The following is a 23,899-nucleotide window of genomic DNA, read 5'->3' on the forward strand; positions in this document are numbered from 1 at the left end:
AATTGATTTCAACATTTCAGAAGCAATGTGAATATGCTTGGACTTGCAGACACATTGTTTTATAAGACTGAATTGCGAAAAATTACACTGCAATCTGAACTCCACTTTTTAGATAGACAGCTGCTGTAGAACAGAGAATGTGTATTTTCCCTATTTTTCCTGCCAGCATGCTCCAGTGCTAGGTCCTCTAAAACCATGTAGAGAAAAGAGGATGCTCTTTCCCTCCGTCTCTGTTGTACAGACTGTCAGCAGCACTGAAAGCAGTAGCAAATGTGCTGCTAAACTCTTCACTTCATACAGTTTACCAAATGATGTAAAAAAAAAAAAAAGAGAGAGAGACAAAGGAAGAGATACAAAGATTTTTGATAAGACATTTTCTTTTTTCTTTTTTTTTTCTTTATGTGAAGAGTATGGAATAAGTCATTTAGGCCATCCTGTCCAAGTACATTTTGCCAGAAAGTCATCATCTAAATGTCAGATATCTGCATATACGTGTATATCCTTTTATTTGGAATTGCTAGTTTTCCCTCTTTTTGCTTATTATTCCTGCACTAACACCTAAGAATTTCCAGCTCTGCATCCTCTCTATATACTAATTAATCACTGGGATTTGTTAGAAATTTTGTATGAAGAAGTTATGTTCAGTAAATAAATAATTAAATAAAAACATTCATCTGGAAAAGCATGCAACAAGTTGCTCCATGAACAGCAAAATTAGTGATGTCTAGTTTCATATGGATTTGGTCCCTATTAAATGTCTCTGTTCTACTCTTCAGACCACAGTAACCCCAGGTAGCCACCCCTCCATGGTTTTCCTCTATCATTCCTCCCTGTTCAGAATCAGGAATGCCATGCTCAGCCCCACAAGCTTCACAGAAAATAAAACCAAGCTTACCCTGAGACTGTTTCCTGAAAGGATACCGCTATTTGAGTTGCGTCACCCCAAAACTGCCAATTTTCATGAAGAACTTAAATTGTTTTGGAGCTTTGTACCTCCTGGCAACTTTTTCCAAAACTCAGCTGGGCTCAAAGTAGGTCTGAGAGCCAGATGGGTAGGGCATACAGTTGTTTAAATCTTTCCTTAGGAAAACAGGCTAGAAATAGTGAGTAAGAACAGTCTGTAGGAAGCTCTGATTTGGACACACAATAAGACACCTCGTTACATGGAAGATAAAGCTGTAAGAAAATTGTTTATTATTTAGGCATAGAAATTGTTGCTCCAGCAGTCAAAAAGTGGCATACTTTACATTTCCAAAACCAAGATTATATATTACATATTAGCATACCTTCAGTCTTGGGAAACAATGGAACTTAGTGCAATGAGACAAAACAGAATAAATAATGGATTAGGATATAAAGAGTAAAAATTCATACCATAAATATGTCTGCACATATATTCGTCTTCTATTACCACAGTATCCAAACTCCTCACAATATTTAAATATCTCTTTTTCTCCTCAGCTTGTAGGAGATATAGCTTCATTTTTAAATGTGTGTGTGTGTGATCGTGTGTGTGTGTGCATTCTTGTGTATGTATAATAAGATCTTGAGAAAAGGCAGCTGAGAAGAGAGTTTATTTGTGGCTGATTGTAAGCTTTGTTCCTTACACTGTGAGAGCAACTTACAAAGTTTTAAAATCCTTTGTCTGCAAAATTCTGTTGCACCTACTCTGGAACGCTCCTTATTTCCCAATAATTTTATAGCAGTAGTAGAATTTAGATGTTGTGGGATATCATGGCGCTCTGGTGCCTACACTTGATTTCATGGAACACTTTGATTACCCAGGCAGATTTTGAAATCAATCGCTACTTTCAGTGCACAACCAGCTGAACTCCAGGACAAAGTTCTCACCGTGACCTGTTGCTAAATACATGGAACTGCTGTTTTTAACAACTGCTGGTTTTTATAACATGGAGCTTAGCTCCTGCGAATGAGTTGCAGCAATGAAATATGAAGGTCAGTGATGGAAATATTGTTATGGTCAGCAGTGAGTCTGATAGAAAGGGACACACTGTACAGCTAGTCATGGAAAAAACATTTTTGTTATCAGCAAACTGAAGAGTTGAAGAGTTCCAGTGCTTCACTATTTGAGACAAATGTTCTGTAGTGAAGGGCTTTCCTTTTTCTGAAGGCAAAAGTCCAGTCCCACTCAAGCTTTCTGTCATCCAGATGTCAGACAAGTGCTAATTTTGGCCAGCTATTTAAGATTCAGCGTAATCCAGATGCTAGTTCAGCTTCATCTAGAAGCTGATCTTGACATGGCAATGAGAATTCAGGAAGCTGGAATTCTTCCAACTTCATACTTGTATGTTCGGATTGCAAGACTAAATTAAAACTTGAGTCTTCAGGTATGATGCAGCTTTTAAGGCTGAGAAATCATTACAGCTTTCTTAATTAAAAGGACTTCAGATATTTCAGAACTTTTTTTTTAAGCTCTAAGAATGACCAGGAAATAATATTAGTTAACCAACAAGATACAAGGCAGCGTTGCAGCAGAATTATTACAGACACCTTCTTTATCTGTTGACAGAAAGAATAGAAAGCACATGGCGTTAAATGGTGCCTGCACTGTCATAGGCTTACAAAGGATCTGGAAAGTCTTAATTCACAGGTGGCTTTACAGAGAATTGATTTTTCTAATTCTTCTTGAGACTGATTGGGTAGTGAGCAGCAGTTTGTGGAATCACTTTTACAGAGTGATTGGGTCTTTGGCACTGTTTGGATTATTGCACATAATTTGACTGTGTAAAATATTCATCTCAGTACAAGATGCTGTTTAGGGATATCTGCAGCTAATAATAAAGCATAAATAATCTTAGATATGCATATAAAAGATTTTATGCAGATCTCTAGTTATACTGTCCAGGCATTTATTTGTGTATATCAAATGGACTGTTAACAGTGCTTGTTCTGAGCAAGCAAAAAGGTGTTCGTAAGTGCAAACAGATACACTTATAGATTTAAAGCTCACATGCCCCCGGGAACTTGTGTTTACTGTTCTTCGTGTTCAGTCCTCCTGGTGCTCTTGGGTGTAAAAGCAGATATTGGTTCTTTGTCCTTTAGCAAAATTCTATAACCAGTCTACAACTCCACATATTTAAAACAAACAAACAAAAAAAAACACTTGCTTAGTTATGAATTTTGATTTCTATTGGCCTTTGTCATGCTGAACTGCCAGTCATAATTCTGCTTGAATGTAATTACAAACGAGATGCTGAATATTACCAGATAATTTTAAATAAATGTTTTCAGTGATGTCCAATTTAAAGTCTTCAAAATGTATCTTTTAAATAAAAGACAAAAAAAAATCTTTCAGGTATTTTATTATTTAATGGTTATATGTTTTTATCCATCAATATGATGAATAAAAATTGATTCCCTATAAAATTCCTTATTTTAATAATGAATCTAAGTATATTTAATTATAAAATCTGAAGCCTTTTTAACAATTCTTGAATACTGGATGCCATCATGTCATTCTTATCTCAGTGCAAAGCAGGCTGACTGGAATCCTCAAAAGTGCCTCTCAAGTTCTTTCCCAATTTATTGAACTTAAGCTGTCTCTAAAATTAAACTGTGCTTAAAAATTACAAAGCAAAATTCATCTGATTTCATTCCTCCGCATTCTGATGAGACATCTTAGGCATTTAGGGAAGATCAGTTCCCAGTGGTGCTGTTGTTGCTGTGTGGTAGATGTCATGAGCAGACTACGGGCTGCCTGCGGTTCCATCTAGAGTGATCTGAAATAGAATTTTTAATAACCTTGCTTATTTGAGTGTATTCGCATTTTGAAACAAACTGGTGTTTCATAATACCAAAGCAGTAGGTTAAAGTTTGGATACAATCAGTTCCTGGTTTAGGTAAATATCTAACAAGATAACACAGTATTATTCACAAATATTTGAGCATGTGAATAGTGAATGAATCCTGTGACTCCCCATGCCAATAAAGATGAGCACATGAGCACTAAAGATTCAGGTGTTTTGATAGGACAGTGAATCTGGGATGCAAAACAACTTGCCCTGTAAGGGGAATACTGTCTTAAGTAATTTGATGTTTTTAACACTTTGTAATAGGTGCTCAGTAAACTGAAAACTCTGGCATATCTTCAAGTAACTCACTGGTCATGATAAAGTACCCAAGGGTGTCTGTGGTGGGTAATTTACATTATCCACCTATCTGTGGGGACTATCACTAATCTGCAAAAAGTCTTCATAGCTGATGTCAGATGCATACAACTATCTTACTATGTTTACAAATTGCTTTCATCTGGCCACCTCTAAACAATTACTAAAAGTTTTAAACTTCTTAGAGGTGATCTGAAAGGCCTTCCATTTGTCAGAAACATTACATTTGATTTCTTCTTCCCTTTTCCTGATATGTCATCATTTAAAGTCAATCAGAGAGTTGCCTCTTCCACTATTTTTTAGGTGTTACTGATATCCACTTCAAAGAATAAAGAAACTTGAACTCCAAAAAATAAGTTAAGAATTAACTTCTCCTCTGCTTTTTTTAATCACTATCTATTGTGTGTGTGTGTGTGTTAGATTAATGATTTGGAATCTTAACTTTAGCACAAGGTAAGAATTCAAATTGACAAAAAATATCAAATGGAGGTAGGTTTTTCAGGAGTTCCTATGATGGTGCTGAACAGTAGCTTCTTTAGAAAGTATTTTAATTTTTGTTGTTGTTGTTGTTTTTAATAAAAAAGCTCTGTTAACAGTTTTAATCTTTATAAACACCAGGAGATGCCAGAGTCATAGTGAGGCTGATATAAGAGGTATGTGTATAGTAGACTAGAAAACTTCTATATAATAAAACAAAGGTTGCACTTCTGTGACATGATACTGTTCTGCGCTCAACACCACTAGTCTTCAAAATCCATACAATTCTTGCTGGATCCACACAAGACACACTATGTCTCCACACACTTTGGCTTTCTCCCAAGGCTATGTACAGGTAGACTTCTTGGGACCTACCTAGTTGTAGACACCAGCATCTTTGAATTCCATCTAAGAAACTCTAAAAGAAAATTCTATGCCAGGAAAGAGAAGACAACTCAATAAAGAGAGAGGATCCCACAATCAGAATGAACTTAGGAGAAATTTTAAGTGAGTTAATGGTTAAGGTACAGTGTAAGACCCAACTCACAGAGCATTTCTGTGCCTAGTGATAACTCTCATCCTTATCCCTCACATACGCTTTTCCAGCCTCTCTGTTTTCCCTCAGGGATGCAAATCCTCATAAATTAATTCCTGCAACATGATAAAAGAGAAGAGGATAGAAGTGCTATCCCATGTATAGCCCCACGTTGTACTACTACTACTGACATTTTGTACACTTCTGTGAAAGAAACTCATTACACCTCCCAAAGAATAACAGTTCTTTCTAAATCCTAATACAGTTACAACACTTAAAGGGCCTTCCCCTGTTTCTGATGACCATGATGGAATCAGCACCTGTTTATAAATGTAACCAAAGTGCATCTTTCTGGAGCAAGGATGGAATCTCCTTGACAGCGATGAAGAAAACACAGAAAAAACTCTTAGAAGTATCAGAAGCAAGAAGTAATATTTTCAAAAACATTTTAGTGACTATGGGGTCTAAGTAATGACTTCAGATCACCTGCTACCAATGGCAGGCTGAGAAGTTGTGGTTCTAAATAACAGATGCATGTGCTGGCTGGCTGACTTGGTGAGCCTGACATTGGTACCTTGTTAGTGCCCAGTGGAAAGAGGTAGGCACCCTGCAAAAGATATGGTGCCTAAGTTAGAGAATCATCTATCCAGTAACTATGTGGGGCATTTATGCATATCAGCAGAGTGACTCAGTATTCCCACGTGCTGAAACTGTAACAGCCTGTAGTCAATGGGCTTAGAAAACAGCTGTCATAAGACTGTATCTGCACAGATACCTGACACAGGTCTGCCAACACACAGAAAAATCCCAAACAGGTGTTTGAGATCTATTAGCGAAGACAGAGGAGGAATTGGCAACAGTCTGCACATTCACTCACTCATTGCAGAACAGCTACTGGGTGCTAGGTCCTCCATATCCACAGGGCTCATGTTGTTGCCTACAAGGAGACCGTTCTCCTTGAATAGCCTCACTAGGCTATTTTGTATGCATGGTTAAGTGGCATTCCCCATTCTATTTGCTGAGGATTCTCCAAACAGCAAATAATGTAAAGTTGCAAATCCCAGGAGAAGAAAAAAAAAAAAAAAAAAAAAAAAAAAGGATAGTCATGCAATCATGCAATAGCATTTCCCTCATAACAGAGTACTCTAGTTCCAATTATTCATGCCTTCTCATACCAGTATTTTGCATCATTTTATCTGTTAAATTATTTGGTGAGATTTTGAGATTTCTTTTTTTTTTTCATACGTATAATGAAGAATTCTGCTGAGCTTTCTTCAGCTAGTTATTACAAAGATAGCTTGATGCAAATATAGTGACAATATTTAGTGGAGAAATAAATTTGCAGTGAAAGAAATGGAAAAAGAGATTTGCTTGACTTTGGTCAGCCTAGAAATTTGCTGTCTAGTCTAAATTCATCTCCTCAACTCATTTTGTAGTTAGTGTGAAAAGATAAATACTTCCCAGAGAGTGATTGATCCCAACCACTCTAAAAATCCATTTAAAGATATATGAATTTTCTGTTTCTCTCCTTTTAGATTTAAAAAGCAATTTGCTGGTGAAAGTATCCAAGCTGTGACTAGTGAAATACAAGCTGATAAAAATACTAGGTAAATAAACTTATTATTTATGGAGCTTATGAGAACAATATCCCTACTTGAAAGTAAGGCAATTCAATTAAGAATTTTGAATATATTGGAATAGATGTCAATAGTGAATCTGTAAAATGGTAGAAATACTTTTCCTACAATACAGTGTCCTTGTACAGCATTAATGTCCTGTGAATAGTATAGTGAAGAATTCCATATGTAAAAAAATACATATAGAACCATTTTCATGTTCACAAGTGATTAACTTACATATACCATGCCTGTTTTTTCTTCAGTCTTTTTCACTAAAGATAGTTTTGATCTATTTTTTCATGTCTTCCATAGTGTCAAGAAACATATGGCATAATCTGGGAAACTACTTCCATTTAACAAGAAGGAAATTGCTTATGTTAAGGAAAAGGGAGAACCGTTGTTACTTCCTCAGACAAAACAGGTAGAATACAATGAAATGAAGTCCAGGTGTACTTTCTACCCTTATTTCTTCTAATGAAACAGTCATTGAGAATTTATGTTTCTTAACCTTTATAGCAGTCTAAAGGAGAGGCAATCTCTGAAAATGAAAATAAGGAGACATTTGCATGCATATACTACAATGAAAATGAAAGCATGCAGGATCATAATCAAATGTTATTAAATACGCAGGATCTGATCTGTTGCATCCAAATTCATGTTTCTATGCTGGTATTTAAAACTGACCATGCCCTGCTCAAAAAGCCATGATGTGTATTTTTTTCCTCTTTTGGATATGGGAGTTCCAGGGACAGGTGTGTGTAAGATCTGAATGTCTGCATGTAAAGTGTGACCAGTAACTGAAATTTATGCAAAATTAAAACCTCATGGCTCTGAAAATAATAGAAGAGATAAGGAGAAGAGAATGACAGAAGTCATGCAGAAGGTACTTGAAATTGATTGTTAGAACTGCTGTGAGTAATTGTTTGGACATACATCAAAGATAAAAGCTTAAACTAAAGGGTTTGACACTCATGAGCACCTGACACTCATATCTCAGAATCTGTTTGCTGGCTGCCATCTGAATATTTGTATCAAAAGTCTCTGCAAGTCAAAATAAATATTTAACTTGTAAATCTGTGCTCCTAAACTGCTTTGATATTCCCTTTCACCTCTTTTTTTTTTTTTCCCTAAAAGAACAAAGAGTTCTTATCAGAGTAATTCTGGAAAGGAATTAAGTTCCATCCAGAGTTTTCAAGTTACCAGACTCTTTGTAAAGTCAATAGAGACTATTTAGGAATAACTGAGGGAATGTTTGATTATCTGGGAGCAATCCAGGGAGTTCTCAAAGCCAACAATTTTACATTTCCTAAAAAGAATGAAGGTATTTGTGAGAAAGTGTTGTGTAAGAGAATCATGCTTTGTTTAGATCACTGAATACTGCTGAAATGTAGTTAAATAACAATTGACCATGGGAACAAGCACTGTAAACTGCATTTGCCAAAAGGGAAAAAAGGCTTATTTGTTTCCTTAAGCAAATGGTCACTCATAGCTGTTACTTGTGCATGATTTGATTTTTGTTGAATAGTTTTAAACGGAGTAGTTTATAATATAAGGACAGTATGTTACTTAGTTAAAGAGGAAAACTAATGATATGAGCAACAACTCAAATATGCCTGCTGTAGTCCTATGAGAAAACAACACAATTGGTAGCTTGTGCATCAATAGCAGTTTGGCACAAGTGAGTGAATTTGCCACAGAAATTTGTTTTGTGTTCTGCTCAGATAGAAGAACTTTTAAGTCTGAGAGCTGTTTCTGCCTTGCTTTCTGCAAATGCAACCCCAGCCTTGCAGTGGGCTTATGTCCTGTTTTAACTGCACTCTTCACTTTGAAAAGCCTACATTCTTCTTATGTTGAAAAAAGCTGCCAAAACTGGTATGTAAATCTTGACGCACAAGTTTCACAGACAAGAAGTTGTTAGAAGCAATTAATAAGTTCCTCAGAATCTCTAGTCATTTACACTGAAATGTACTGAAAAAGCCTTTAGATAAAGCTTGACAATATTAAAATTTCTTAACTCTCAACCTCTTATCAAAAGAGTATTCCACTGCTATAAAGCAAAGTAGATACTGGCAGATGGTCACTGGTGGTGTTCGCCAGAGCTCAATTCTAGGGCCAGTCCTGCTCCATATTTTTATCAATGATCTGGATGAAGAAGTGGAATGCATCAACAGCAAGTTTGCCAGTGATACTAAACTGGGAGGTGCTGCTGACTTCCCAGAGGGACAAGAGGCCTTGCAGAGGGATCTAGATAGATTTTGGGTGATAATTAATGGCATGAAGTTCAACAAAGGAAAACGCTGAGTTCTGCACCTGGGACAGAGCAATGGGACACAGGTACAGCCTGAGACACAAGTGGCTGGGGAGCAGCTCAGCAGGACGGGATCTGGGGGTGCTGCTCCACAGCAGGCTCAACGTGAGCCAGCAGCATGCCTGGGCAGCCAAGAGGGCAAAGAGCATTTTGGGGTGCATTTAACACCGCATGGCCAGCCAGCAAAAAGACGTGATTCTCCCACTATACTTAGCATTGGTACGGCCTCACCTTGAATATCAGGTGCCGTTCTGGGCTCCACAATATAAAGAGGATGTTAAGGTACTTGAAAGTGTTCAGAGGAGGACAACAAGGCTGGTATCAGGGCTGGAAGACATGTCCTGTGAGGAGAGTCTAAAGACACTTGGGTTGTCCAGTCTGGAGAAAAGAAGGCTCTGAGGTGGCCTTATTGCTGTCCACAGCTTCCTGATCAGGGGAAGTGAAGAGGGAGGTGCCAGTCTCTGCTCCCTGGGAACTGATCACAGGATGTGTGGGAATGGCACAAAGCTCCACCAGAGGAAGTTCGCACTGAACATTAGGAACAATTCCTTTGCCACGAGGGTGGCCAACCACTGGAAGGGGCTTCCTAGAGAGGTGGTTGATGCCCCATGCCTGTCAGTGTTCAAGTGATGTTTAGACAACGCCCACTATAACATGCTTTAACTTTTGTTTAGCTCTGAAGTGGTCAAGCAGTTGGGCTCAATGATCTCCACAGGTCCCTTCCAACTGAATTATTTTATTCTATTTATACTTGATCTAGCAAAACCTAATATTGTAACAGCAATAAGCTACAAAGAATTACCCTCATCTACCTGGAAAGGGGTATTTATAACGGAAACTTTGATGAAAGCTATATTCAGAAAAAAAAGTACAATTTTATTACTTAAAATTAAAAAAAATAATAAAAAAAATGAAGAATTACAACATTCCCAGGAAAAATTCTACTTACCAGATCCACTGCTGCTCACTTGAGTTATTTTTTCATCATCTTCATCACTGTCACAGTTTAATGGCTGAAAAGCTATTTCTGACTCTATGTCTATTTGGTTAGCTTCTGGTTCTTGCTCAGCAAAGCTTCGCAATGCCACAAGGCGGTGATGTATTGCTGCATACAGATATCCGGCATCTTTTGAGCTTGCCTGCAGAAAACAAAATTCATACGGTCAACACTAACTAAGAAGAAACCGTATTTTTTACAGAAAAGAAGAGAAATTTTCAGAAGTAGTAAAAGATCTTTATTTTTTTCCTTTTTAATCAAAATCATGTAAGATTCACAGTAATTAATTTCAGAAAATAACTTTAAATACAAATAAGGTCATATTTCTCTAAGTAGTCAGAGTTTTATAATATGGAGTTGTTGATCATTTTATCTATAATCACAAGAAACTTAAAAATGATCCCCCACAAAGAATGGTTCAGTTGGTACCAAATGTTTGATATTCCAAACAATTCCTGAATATAGTTCTAGAAGTAACAGAGCACTGAAATATTAATACATGTATTTGCATTTTGGTTTACAGAATAAATAAGACTTTTAAAACCTAAATATAAAAAAAAATATTCCTGATTATATAATTTAAAGACACCATGAACTGTGCTCCTACTGTTGAACAGAAGTTGTGCATCATCAAGAAGGGTATTGAGAACTAGACACAGCAACATGTCCTGAGTACTGTATTTTGTTACAGTCACCACAATTCAAGGGTATAGTAGAATTAAAGAAGGTACAGAGAAGGACACCAAAAATGATCAAGGGAGTGGTCCACCTGAAGAGCTGAAACTCTTCAGTCTAAAGAGAAATATGAGAGGAAATATAACTAAAGTTTAAAAAATTATAAATTTTTTTATAAAAATTATAAAAACAGGTACAGCTGTTCATCAGTTTACACAATAAATACACCATGGTACACTTAACGAAAGCAGTAGGACATCAGTATAAAACATAAAAGCAGGTGCTTATTTTCAGAGTAATGACATTCTAAAATTTACTACCTCAGGGAACAGTGGGGGCAGACAGTATGAACTGAAAACAGCCCAAAAATACAGTACTAAAAGATTAAAAAAACGAATGAGAAAAAACATGGGACAGCCATTTCATAAATAGATACCAAAGGAAAGATGTAGGCATGCATGCTCTCACACGTAACATTACAATTTTGGATGCTGGGGGACTATGAGGTAAACAGACTACATAAAATGGCTTTGCTCCCCAAAAGCACTGCATTTTGGTACTGTCAGAAGTACCAGTAGATTCCCTTATGCATTCTTGTAAAGCAAATAATCTACCAGAGGGTAAGTGAATGCACGTTGTCTTTTGTAGCCCAAATTTCCACTGCTGTGCATCATGTGGAGTAATTTCTATCTGTATCACTTCACAATAGGAAGAAATATGTTTCATTTGTATTGGAATGACAACTTTCAATGGGCACAGGTAGAAAAGCTATGCAAATTGTGAAGCAGCAGCTGATCAGGGTCTCTGCGCTACCCAGACTTGCAGCAGAGAACAGTTTTCTCCATGCAGCGAGGCAAAGAAGAAACCAGTTCAGAATTGTTCAGGTTTCCCAACATCAAATGACATTCCCAATGGCCAAACCTGAGCTCTCAAGACAACATGGCTTTTTAGGAAATGCAGGGTCATAAATACAAAAAGGCAGCTTTTTCATTCTGACCGTTTCTATCTATAGCTTTCAAATTATTCATTCAAAAGTCAGAGTTCCTCTGTCACTTTAACCTAAGGTAAACTCAAGCTTCTGCTAACTGGGATGGACTTGCCTCCAAATCTACTCTGACTCATTTCTGTGACCACCATTGTGCCAGTACTGCAATTCGAATGAATAAAATAAAGCTAAAAAACTAACAAGCAAATAACAACAACATCAAAAAAAAAGATTAGTTCTCTGATCTACCACACTTAGGAGGATTTAAGCATGACTTCCCCTTGGTGAATCCATTCTGACTACTCATGATCACCTTCTCGTCCTCTGCAAGCTTGGAGATAACCTCCAGGATGAGCTGCTCCTTTCCAGGGATGGAGGTGAGGCTGACTGGCCTGTTGTTGCCTGGGTCCTCCTTCTTGCCCTTCTTGAAGACTGGTGTGACATTCGCTTTCTTCCAGTCCTCAGGCACCTCTCCCGTTCTCTACATCCTTTCAAAGATGACAGAGAGTGGCAATAACATCAGCCAGCCCCCTCAGCACCTGCTGTGGGTGCATTCCATCAGGGACAATGGATTTGTGGATGTCAGGTTTGCTTAATTGATCTCTGACCTTATCCTCTTCGACCAAGGGAAAGTCCTCCTTTCTCTAGACTTCCTCTCTTGTCTCCAGGGTTTGAGATTCCTGAGGGCCGAACTTAGCAGTAAAGACTGAAGCAAAAAAGGCATTCAGCAACTCTGCCTTCTCTGTATCCTTTGTCACCTGGGCACCTGCCCCATTCAACAGTGGGCCAACATCTTCCCATCTTCTTTTTTTCTACTGATGCACTTGAAGAAGCCCTTCTTGTCGTCCTTGACATTCCTTGCCAGATTTAATTCCAATTGGGCCTTGGCCTTCCTTATCACATTCCTGCATACTCTGATAGAGTCACTATATTACTCCCAAGTGGCATGTCCCTTTTCCCACATGCTGTAAACTTCCTTCTTCTGTTTGAGCTTTGCTAGGCTCTCCCTGCTCCTCCATGCAGGTCTCCTGCCTCCTTTGCTTGCCTTCTTGCTTGTAGGAACGCATTAATCTTGAGCCTGGAGGAGGTGATGCTTGAATACTGACCAGCTGTCTTGGACCCCCCTTCATCTCAGGGCCCTAACCCATGGGATTGTTCCAAGTAGATCCCTGAAGAGGCCGAAGTTTGCTTCCCTGAAGTCCAGGGTCTTAATCCTACTTTTTGCCCTGCTTCCTCCTTACAAGATCCTGAACTGCACCATATCATGGTCACTGCAGCCAAGGCTGCCCCTGACCCTCACATCTCCAACTAGTCCTTTCTCATTCGTCAGTACAAGGTCCAGCAGCACACCTCTCCTTGTTGCCTTCTCCACCACCTGTGTCAAAAAGTTGTCATCAGTGCACTCCAGAAACCTCCTAGGCTGTTTGTGCCTAGCTGTGTGGCCTACCCAACAGATAATCAGGGTAGTTGAAGTCCCCCATGAGAACCAGGGCTTGTGACTGAGAGGCTGCTTGGAGGTGTCTGAAAAAGGCTTAATCTACCTGATCAGGTGGACAAACACCCATAACAGTATCAGCCACGGTAGCCTGCCCTTTAGTCCTTACTCATAAGCTCTCAGCCTGCTCTACATCCACCCCCAGGCAGAGCTCCACACATTCCAGTTGCTCTCTCACATATAAAGAGCAATGCCACCACCTTGCCTTTCTGGCCAGTCATTTCTAAAAACCACATAGCCTTCCATGACAGCATTCCAGTCATGTGAGCTATTCCACCATGTCTCCATGACTGCAGTGAGATCACAGCCTTGTGACTCCATACAGATCTCCAGTTCTTCCTGTTTGTTTCCCATACTACACACATTAGTATACAAGCACTTCAGGGAGCTAAAATACTAGTTTCTCACGCTGCACGTGTTTGCACAGAAACATCTCAGATGTCCTTCATTCAACTCATCCCCTTGTGGAGCAGACAGAAGGGCCTCACTAGCATGTAGTTCCTCAAATACCGGCGTGCAGTCCTGTAGCTTATCACTGGTGGGTCTGGTTTTGTCCCTTTCCTTCTTAAAACCTAGTTTAAAGTCCTATAAATCAATCTTGCTAACTCCTGGGCAAAAATCTTTTCCCCCCTCAGAGAAAGGTGTTCAACATCAGGATTCAGTAGGCCTGGTGTCACGTAGACCTTCCCATGATCAAGAAACCTGAAACTGAACCCCATTTAGTAGAACCATGTGAGTCTGTCAGCCAACTGTTCTCCCATCACATTATGTATTTGTCCAGCTGTATGCCAGACATTTTGTCCAGAAGGATATTGTCAGAAAGAGTATTGAAAGCTTTGCTGAAATCCAAAAAGATTACATCAACTGGCTTCCCTTGGTCAAGTGGGCGGGTGACCTCATCATAAAAGGAAATTAAGTTCATAAGACGGGACTTTCCCCTTGTGAACCCATGTTGGCTGTGACTAATGTCTGCATTGTCTTTTGCATGTTTTTCAATAATTCTCAGAATAACCTTCTCCATAATTTTTGTACTGCAGCGAGACTGACAGGACCAATAATTACCAGGGTCTTCTTTCTTGCCCTTCTTGAAAAGTGGGACAACCTTTGCCAGGTTCCAGTCAACTGGGACCTCTGCAGGTTCCTAGGACCATTGACAAATAATTGAGAGATGTCTTGCAAGGATATCAGCCAGCTCTCTGAGTACCCTGGAATGAATCCCATTGGGTCCCAGAGGCTTATATGCATCCAGTTAGAGCAATAAAGAGCCTGACTCTGTCTGCTTTGCATCCTCCCTTCAGGTATTTATAGACATTGATAAGATCCTCTCCCAAACCTCCCCTTCTCCAAGCCGAACAGCCCCAGCTCTCTCAGCCTTTCTTCACAGGAGAGGTGCTCCAGTTCCTCATCATCCTGGTGGTCCTCCATTGGACTCTTACTAATATGCCCATGTCTCTCTTGTACCAGAGGGCCCATAAGTGGACACAGTACACCAAGATGTGGCCTCACCAGTGCTGAGCGAAAGAGAAGGATCGCCTCTCTTGACCTGCTGGAGATACTTGGTCTAATGCAGCCAAGAATACAATGAACCTTCTTAACAGCATGTTGCTGACTCATGTTCAACTTCATGTCCACTAGGACTCCTAGATCCTTTTCTGCAGAGATGCTTTCCAGCTGGGTAGCTCTCAGCACATACTGGTGCCTTGTGTTGTTCCTCCCCAGATGCAGGGCTCTCTTCTTCTCCTTGTTGGACTCCATGAGACAGGTGTCAGGCCACCTCTCCAGCCTGTTGAGGTCCCTCTGGGTGACTTACTCTGGTGAGTAAGCCACTCCCCCTATTTAGTGTGTTTACTGTGGGTGCATTTTATAGCATCATCCAGATCATTAACAAAGATGTTAAACAAGGCTAGACACAGTATTGATCCCTGAGGTACTCCACTCATTATTGGACTCCAACTAGACTTTGCGACAATGACTACTACCCTCTGGGTCTGGCTGTTCAGCCCATTTTTGATCCACCTGTCTGCTCCTCCAGCCCATACAGCAACAGCTTCTCTTTGAGTTTCTTATGGAGAATAGAGTCAAAGTTCACACAGGATAGAGTCAAAGGTCACACGGATAGAGTCAAAGGTCACACCCACTGCTCTCCCCTCATCCATCAGGCTCCTCATTTCATTATAGAAGCTTATCGGGTTGGTCAAGCATAAGAGTTGCAAGTACTGTGTCTAGAACCACATCTGAAAGCTGCAGCCTTGTACCTAAGTGACTTACAAATGTTTTTGTAAAGAACAGGAAGTGCTGCATACCACTGTGGAATAATATTGATTCCATCAGTGGTATGTGTACCAGAGTTTGGAAGTGGCTGTCCTAAGGCAATAATCACATCTTCAGACCCTTTTTTAAGTACCAACGGATAGCAGTGCTAACTCATTTTGTAATAAAAGCTATGCAAAAGCTAAGCTAAGCACAGCCTGACAGAGTATAAAATACTACTTGCTAAAACCAAAGCCTCAGCAAATTTTCAGAATCTTAGATGACATGAGAATTCTGGGAATACTCAGCTCTGGTGAGGCCGCACCTTGAGTACTGTGTTCAGTTTTGGGCCCCTCGCTACAAGAAGGACATCGAGGTGCTTGAGCGGGTGCAGAGAAGGGCGACGAAGCTGGTGAGGGGCCTGGAGAACAAGTCCTACGAGGAGCGGCTGAGGGAGCTGGGCTTGTTCAGCCTGGAGAAGAGGAGGCTCAGGGGTGACCTTATCGCTCTTTTTAGGTACCTCAAGGGAGGCTGTAGCGAGGTGGGGGTTGGCCTGTTCTCCCACGTGCCTGGTGACAGGACGAGGGGGAATGGGTTTAAGTTGAGCCAGGGGAGTTTTAGGTTAGATGTTAGGAAGAACTTCTTCACTGAAAGGGTTGTGAGGCACTGGAACAGGCTGCCCAGGGAAGTGGTGGAGTCACCATCCCTGGAAGTCTTCAAAAGACGCTTAGATATAGAGCTTAGGGATATGGTTTAGTGGAGGGCTGTTAGCGTTAGGTTGGAGGTTGGACTCGATGACCTTGAGGTCTCTTCCAACCTAGAAAAATTCTGTGATTCTGTAATTCTGTGAAATTCTGTAATTTGGGTGGATTTTTATCTTTTGATTACCTGAATTAGAAATACTTGAACAGAGTGGTCCTCTTGGTCTGTTGCAGTGAAGCACACGCTTTTTCTGTTTGCTCTTTTTATTACCATTTGATCCCAGAGTCTGGTGTTGAGAATCAGTCTCAAGCTGCCTTGATTTCGCATAACTAAAATAAGAAGATTCATATAAGTAATTGGAATTATCTTCCTTTTTATAGCATTTTTCTAGCACTTCTATACAACTAAATACTTTCATGAATTATTCCTTTTAATTTGGTCTAAAACCTGATGTTGTTAGATATTATTTTAAAATTGTTTTAAAATACCAAAAATATATTAGTTTCTTTAATACATTTGGAACGCAGACCAAATAATCTGCTGAAACTGTGCAATGCAATACAAAAATGACAGCACAGTAAAAACAACATTCTTGAAGTGACTTGAAACAGTGCTCCTGGAAAAGAAGAATCAACAAAGAGCAAATTGTCACACTGGTGACTGAGCTAAAGATACATTGCAGTAGAAACACACAGAACCTAACAACATATGCCTGACTGCAAAAACTGAGTGAAAAATGCCCAGGCAAGGCAATGCCTCAGTCTTTAGTGACAAAAAGACTCAGCAAGTTCACTTAAATAAAACTAGCTACTGAGTTTTAAATGTCCTGAGATAAATTGATTCTGGGCAGCAATAGTGTAAGTTATTTAGTATTTTATGCATGTGTTACTTTGTTATTCAATTCTTACTTAGCCTTGATTGCAACATTCCACATTTATTGCTAGAAGTATCATTAAGCCTGAGAGATCCTCTGCCTCTTTCAATCCAGGTTAAAGAAAGCTTATTAAATATGAAGAGCTTGCAGTTAATCTGAAAGAGAAATACATGATGGAAATTGCCAGCCAATGTTAACTTTACTGTTTCTAAAAGTTTATGTTTTTAAACCTTATAATACAGCTTTAAATATGTTAGTATGTCTGTATACAGGACAGTTTTATAGATACATCAACATTATTACTTAAAATGAAATGAGTCCCTGACATGTTAGTCTTTGAAAACAGTCAGCATGAATGTCAGTTTACTTTTTCAATTATTTCATCTGCATTAACTCTTCAACTGCGATATCCACTAACATAGCTGAATTTGTTGCAACTATTTCAACCTATTACCTCTCTCATTAAAAACATTATGTAGCCCAGTATAGGAGGATACCAGTACTACTAAGAGAATACTACCCCACAAAGAGTAAGACTTCCATGTTCTGACAAAAGATTTCATCAATGCTAAAACTATGTAACTCTAAATTTTAAGATTTTTTAAACCCTATACGTCTTTGCTATTGTCTGAGAAAATACCAGTTTGAAGATGAAGAATAGCAAAATGCATACTGCTAGACGAGAAAGATAATTGGTATTTTAGATGAATTATAAAACTAATTATTTTGATAACATTTTTTTTTCTGTAAGTTTTATCATTAAAAAAATCTTCATTTACTTTCAGTTTTGATGTTTCAGTTAGTGCTGGCATGCTGTGAAGATGCTTGTAATATACAACCATAGAATGAATTTTGAAGGGGACTACAGAATGAACAGACACAATACGAAAATTTTCAGCCTATGGAGAAATAAATTAGCATAGCTATATCTTAAAAAAAAAATCTAAAATATAAACTGATGTTCTGATTTCTGCAATCTATAATAGATCTGGATGTTCTTTTCAACAACAAAACTGCTCATCACCAGGGCTTGATGAAATACACACCTGTAATACATTGTGTTCTGCCTCTTCTCCCGTTATAACTTCAACTTTATCTAATAGAACTTTCTCCACTGGCTTGGAAATACAAGCAGATGTTGATTCAATTAGTGTTGTATTCCTTAACAAAGCTGTTTCTGTAGGGAAAAAAAAAAAAAAAAGCAAATCCTGTCTGTAAAAGGAATATTTATAGCGCATATAACGGCCCGTGACTTCCGTATTCCCTGTGTCTGTTATCATTAAATGCCATTAATAAGCTTTTGGCCAAAGCAGCAGATAGAAGAGAAAAAGGCTGGAATACTGCAAAACGTCACATCTATTTAGGCTTATTTTTAATTGAATAGGGCTCTCTGCAGGGGAGAGGCCCAAGGGACAAGCTGCAGGAACAAACCCTAAACGATTAGAAGTTGATTTTCCAGATTAAACTGGTCTGTCATACTGCTGTGCAGTTTGATAATAATGAAAGGCATATGTCCCAATATTCAGAATAGTAATACATATACAATGACTATTTGACAGGAACATGAAAGGACAAGATTTGAAAAGAGCATACGCTACAAAAAATGAGTGTTTGCATAATCTGTTTTCCACGTCCTTTCTTTTTTTTTTTGTCTTGGAAGAATGCTTCTACAAAACGAGATGACCCAATACATACATTACCAGAAAGAGATGTAAAATTTCAGGAGGGAGCTCAAGATGGGGACCTATTTGGAATTCCCTCAAACAGTCAATGTTTACGTGGCTTGCCTAGCAGAAAAGCTGCCCATCAGAATCACAAACAATCCCTGAAGTCTGTCTGCATAGAATTTTTAGATCTACTATAAGGGTATAAATAATGAAAAGTATTTTATATGAGAAAAGTATTTTACATTTACATTTTACTGCAGATAGTTTGAAATTGTAGTTCAAAAATGCAGTCTGAAAGATGTTCACTAAGTTCACTGCACTTTTTCAAATAACAAATATTTCTGGAAAACTCTACCCTTTCATGTATAACTTTGATTATTCATTTTGAAGTTAGTCTGGTTTAAGCATCATAAAACAAACTGTTGCTGCTTTCTAAGCGTAGACTACACATACTGCAATAGTGTACTAGTGACTGGACACCTTGGTAATAGATGAAAATTACTGAGCACCATTCATCTGACAACCTCTAAGACACCCTCGAACATAAAATACAAAAGTTAACTGTACTTGTTTGCTGAGTATGCTTACTTGTTTGTGGACTAGCTTGAAAAGATTCTATGTATAAGGATGTTGTTTCTCCTTTACATGAATCAGCTTCATTACATGGCTTGGGATGCTTTTCAGGGCTCTAAAAAACAAAGAAAGATAGAAAGAAACAAAACAAAAAACAAAACAAAAAAAAAAGAGGAGAAGTAAGAATTCCTATTTAAATGAAAGGGCTATGTTACTTGTTATCAAACAGACCACTGAATGTTTGAATTCACACTAAGGAGATGATTAAGAATTGTAATGTATTAAGAACAAACACCAACACAGATGATGCAATTTCAACGTTATTTTATTGTCATAAAATCAATACACAATCCTCCCAGGAAGAATGGCTTCTTTGTAAGGACCCTGGACTAAGCTGTAAATCTACTGAAGGACTTAGATTTTTAAGTAACAGCTAATTTCCAGTTTAAGCATTTAAACCCCAGAATAACTTAAAACTCCCAGTCACCACAAACTTAACCTCAGCGGAATTAAAAATTTCCATCTTTCGATTTTGCAGAATATGTCCTAAGTCTAAGAAAGTGCTCCTGAGAATAACTGTGGCTCAATTCCCATGCTATACGTATATCCTTGTCACAAGCTGTAGCCCACCCCTACAGTTCCGAAGCTTTTTCACTGACAGATACGCAAATTGCTTTCACTGAACTTCTAATAGAAACTGAAGTTCAATACCACTTTAAGCGTTACAGTCTTCAGCTTGGGAACCACCTTGTTGTCATAAGTTTTTTTTCAGACCTTGATCCATTAAGCTGTCTCACAGCTGCACAATGTATCTTAACATGGACAGTATCTAGGATTTGTTTTCAATTTTCCTCTCTGCCCAACAGAATTCATACTAATTTCTCCTATCTCTTAACAACTATGATCAAAAATGTTAGAATGCTGGGGAATACATTCTTTCCTCTCCTATTGTGGCTATTCTGCTTTATGTGGAGTATTTAAACAAGCCTTTTACAGGTAAAAAATGAGCAAAAGAAAGGAAATGCATACTGGTATGGGTTTATAGTTATGGTAGTTATTTAGGATGGGAAAATAAGGATGCCTACCTCTCCTGAAGAAAATAAATATTATCTCTTCAACAGCCGTTAGAATCTATCTACTCACATCTTAAAAAGAAAGGAGGAGCTAAAAAAGTATTAATCTCTGAAAAAATATATACTCTTTAAGTATGTTAATCTTGATAAAAAGCCTGCAAGCATTCACAGATCTTACCAGAACTCTCTCATCCATGTTTTCTCCAAACACAAAACTAGAATTGCTGTTGCATAATACACTTCTGTTTTCTGTTCTGTGGGAACAAAATAAGGCTGTGATTTAGAACTATTTAAATAATATAATTTCTTTTACAAGTATAAATATAGAACTAAGTAAAGAATAAAAATATGTTCATGCATTTACTTTGCCACACTTTACATTCTTAAAGACAAACAAAAAATGACCTCTTAAGCAATCAGATAGACATAATCTTCAAGAGAATCTGAAACTGTTCTCTTCATAACATTTGAGAAAAGGAACATATAGGATTACATGAAGATTACCAAGGATGTTCCTTGAAAGCCAAGGACAACAAGCAAAAGAACATGCCCTCTCCTCCTCTGGGAAGTGTTCTACTCTAAAGCTTCTTACTCTAGAAGCTTTAAAGAGTCACATTTGTTTCCCTATTTTTTGCACCATGAAAATGTACCATTGATAAACAACTATCCCTCCATGTTGATGCAGCTCTGGTGCCCTACAGAATAACCTACTTCTCAGTGCCTCACAGGCCCTCCTTGGTCATCCACCAAACAACTTAGAAAAGCAGACAGGCAGTGCATTCTAATACACTTTTAATTCAGATAAATACTGCAAAAATATGTAAAGGTATTGTAGCATCAGAGAATTCACAGAATCACAGAATTTCTAGGTTGGAAGAGACCTCAAGATCATCGAGTCCAACCTCTGACCTAACGCTAACAGTCCCCACTAAATCATATCCCTAAGCTCTACATCTAAACGTCTTTTGAAGACTTCCAGGGATGGTGACTCCACCACTTCCCTGGGCAGCCTGTTCCAATGCCTCACAACCCTTTCAGTGAAGAAGTTCTTCCTAACATCTAACCTAAAACTCCCCTGGCGCAACTTAAGCCCATTCCCCCTCGTCCTGTCACCAGGCACGTGGGAGAACAGACCAACCCCCACCTCACTACAGCCTCTTTTAAGGTATCTGTAGAGAGCAATAAGGTCGCCCCTGAGCCTCCTCTTCTCCAGGCTGAACAAGCCCAGCTCCCTCAGGCGCTCCTCGTAGGACTTGTTCTCCAGGCCCCTCACCAGCTTCGTCATCCTTCTCTGCACCCGCTCAAGCACCTCCATGTCCTTGTAGTGAGGGGCCCAAAACTGAACACAGTACTCGAGGTGCGGCCTCACCAGAGCTGAGTACAGGGGGACGATCACCTCCCTAGCCCTGCTGGTCACACTGTTCCTGATACAAGCCAGGATGCCGTTGGCCTTCTTGGCCACCTGAGCACACTGCTGGCTCATTTTCAGCCAACTATCCACCAATACTGCCAGGTCCTTCTCTGCCTGGCAGCTCTCCAACCATTCCTCTCCCAGCCTGTAGCTCTGCTTGGGGTTATTGCGCCCCAGGTGCAGGACCCAGCACTTGGCCTTGTTGAACTTCATACAGTTGGCCTCAGCCCATTGGTGCAGCCTATCCAGATCCTCCTGCAGAGCTTGAATTGTAGTATCATAGAATCAAAAACTGACTTGGGTTGGAAGGGACCTTTAAAGATCATCTAACTCCAACCTCCCCAGTATGGGCAGGGACACCTCCCACCAGCCCAGGCTGCCCAAAGCCCCATCCAGCCTGGCCTTGAGCACTGTCAGGGATGGGGCAGCCACAGCTTCTCTGGGCAGCCTGTGTCAGGGCCTCACCACCCTCTGAGTGAAGAATTTCTTCCTTATATCTAATCTAAATCTACATTCTTTTACTTTAAGACCATTACTCCTTGTCCAATCATTACACACCCTGGTAAGAAGTCTCTCCTTGTCTTTCCTGTCAGCCTCCTTTAAGTATTGAAAATCTGCAGTAAGGCCTTTCTGGAGCCTTCTCTTCTTCAGACTGAACAACCCCAACACCCTCAGCCTGTTTTCATAGCAGAGGTGCTCCAGTCCTCTGATCTTCCTTGAGGCCCTCGTCTGGATTCCTTCTAACAGGTCCATGTCTTTCTTGTGCTCGCGGCCCCAGAGCTGGGTACAGAAATCCAGGTGGGGCCTCACAAGAGCAGAGTAGAGGGGGAGAATCACCTCTATCCACCTGCTGGCCATGCTTCTTTTGATGCATCCCATGATATGGTTGGCTTTCTGAGCCACAAGTGCACATTGCCAGCTCATGAGATGGTATCATATGATAGCACATGGCTTATGATGAGATGTAACTAAAACAGGAAACAAAGACCTTTACGTTCTTCAGTGACCTATTCTCCAGATATATTTAAGATGAGAAGTGAAGAAAAGTAAGTATTTACAGTCCTGTGACACTGACTAAATAATAGTTTTGGGGGATACAGATTTGGGAGAAAATTTCCCACTGTAGATAAATTATGTTACAACTAGGATCTGGAGTTTCTTGAGTGTGACTAGTTTTGGCAGAAGCTACACTAAAACAACACTTTTTCTTTTCCCTTTCCCCTTCTTACCATCTTAGGTTTTCCAGGTAAAAAACATTAAGTATTTTTATTGAATTGCCTCCCCGAGCTTCACAGCTCTCAATTAGCTTCTTGCTTCTCAGGAGGTTTTAAGAGAATGCTTTTTGCAATAGTGATACAGTCACAACTTATAAAAAGCATATTACTTGTGGATCACAATCAAGAATATTTTAGTATAAATTGAGTTGTGATTATTAATTGTGATTACTGCTAACTCGATTGCCATTTTAAATTAACAAGATCCATTTTTTATAAAATTCACTAAAAAAGTCCTTATTAACTTCTTTATTTGGAAATTGTTCCTGCTGGCATTTTTTGACAATAGGCCTACAGGTTGTTCATGCTTTCTGTAGAACTTATCACTGTATCTCTCTTGCTGTCACAGTCAAAACCATTCTTGTCTCCTTCTGTTTCAGAAGGAAGATTTGGCAGGAAGACAATCTGATGCTCTGACACAAAGTACATACCTCAGCACCACTTATCAAGTCTCTTCTAGAGCACTTATCATCCTTGGGAGGGCTTAGTGGCACTTATGTCATGCAGAGGATATTCCTGTTAATAAGCTGGGTTTGCTTCTACAACTTTGATGATATGTGTCTACAACTAAGTCTTTGTGTTCACAGTGACAATGTGCTTGAAATCTCTTCATGTAGTATGAAGGAATTCAGTAGTTAACAGTTAATTCAGAACCTTACACTCACAGAAATAATACTCCTTAACTATTCTTCATCCATATTTGATGTGTTACAAACACAAAGAGGAAATAAAATATAAAAAGCAGAAAATCAGTCTCTTTTCAGCCTTGAAGTCTTCCCTACAGATTTTATGCCATGAACAGGGAATCTGAAGTATGTTTAAACTAATTACTTTCTTATCCTTTAGTAAAGACAATT

At 39.1% G+C, this 23,899-nt stretch overlaps 1 protein-coding gene across 2 annotated transcripts in view; it reads right to left on the reverse strand.

The window, feature by feature from the left end:
- Positions 1–1,171: 1,171 nt before the first annotated feature.
- The window catches only part of RANBP3L (RAN binding protein 3 like), a 41,550-nt gene continuing 18,822 nt past the window's right edge, over positions 1,172–23,899 (reverse strand). For both annotated transcript variants that reach the window (XM_084504091.1, XM_084504092.1), the window contains exons 9-15: positions 20,536–20,611; positions 19,300–19,399; positions 18,091–18,221; positions 17,079–17,199; positions 16,357–16,499; positions 10,016–10,205; positions 1,172–3,740 (exon numbers count right to left, since the gene is read on the reverse strand). In XM_084504091.1, coding sequence (XP_084360217.1) covers positions 3,697–3,740; positions 10,016–10,205; positions 16,357–16,499; positions 17,079–17,199; positions 18,091–18,221; positions 19,300–19,399; positions 20,536–20,611 — 805 coding nt within the window. In that variant the 3' untranslated portion in view covers positions 1,172–3,696. The remainder of the gene's footprint in view (positions 3,741–10,015; positions 10,206–16,356; positions 16,500–17,078; positions 17,200–18,090; positions 18,222–19,299; positions 19,400–20,535; positions 20,612–23,899) is intronic.

Source organism: Aythya ferina, assembly GCF_964211825.1.
Source record: "Aythya ferina genome assembly, chromosome: Z".
Classification (NCBI taxonomy): domain Eukaryota; kingdom Metazoa; phylum Chordata; class Aves; order Anseriformes; family Anatidae; genus Aythya; species Aythya ferina.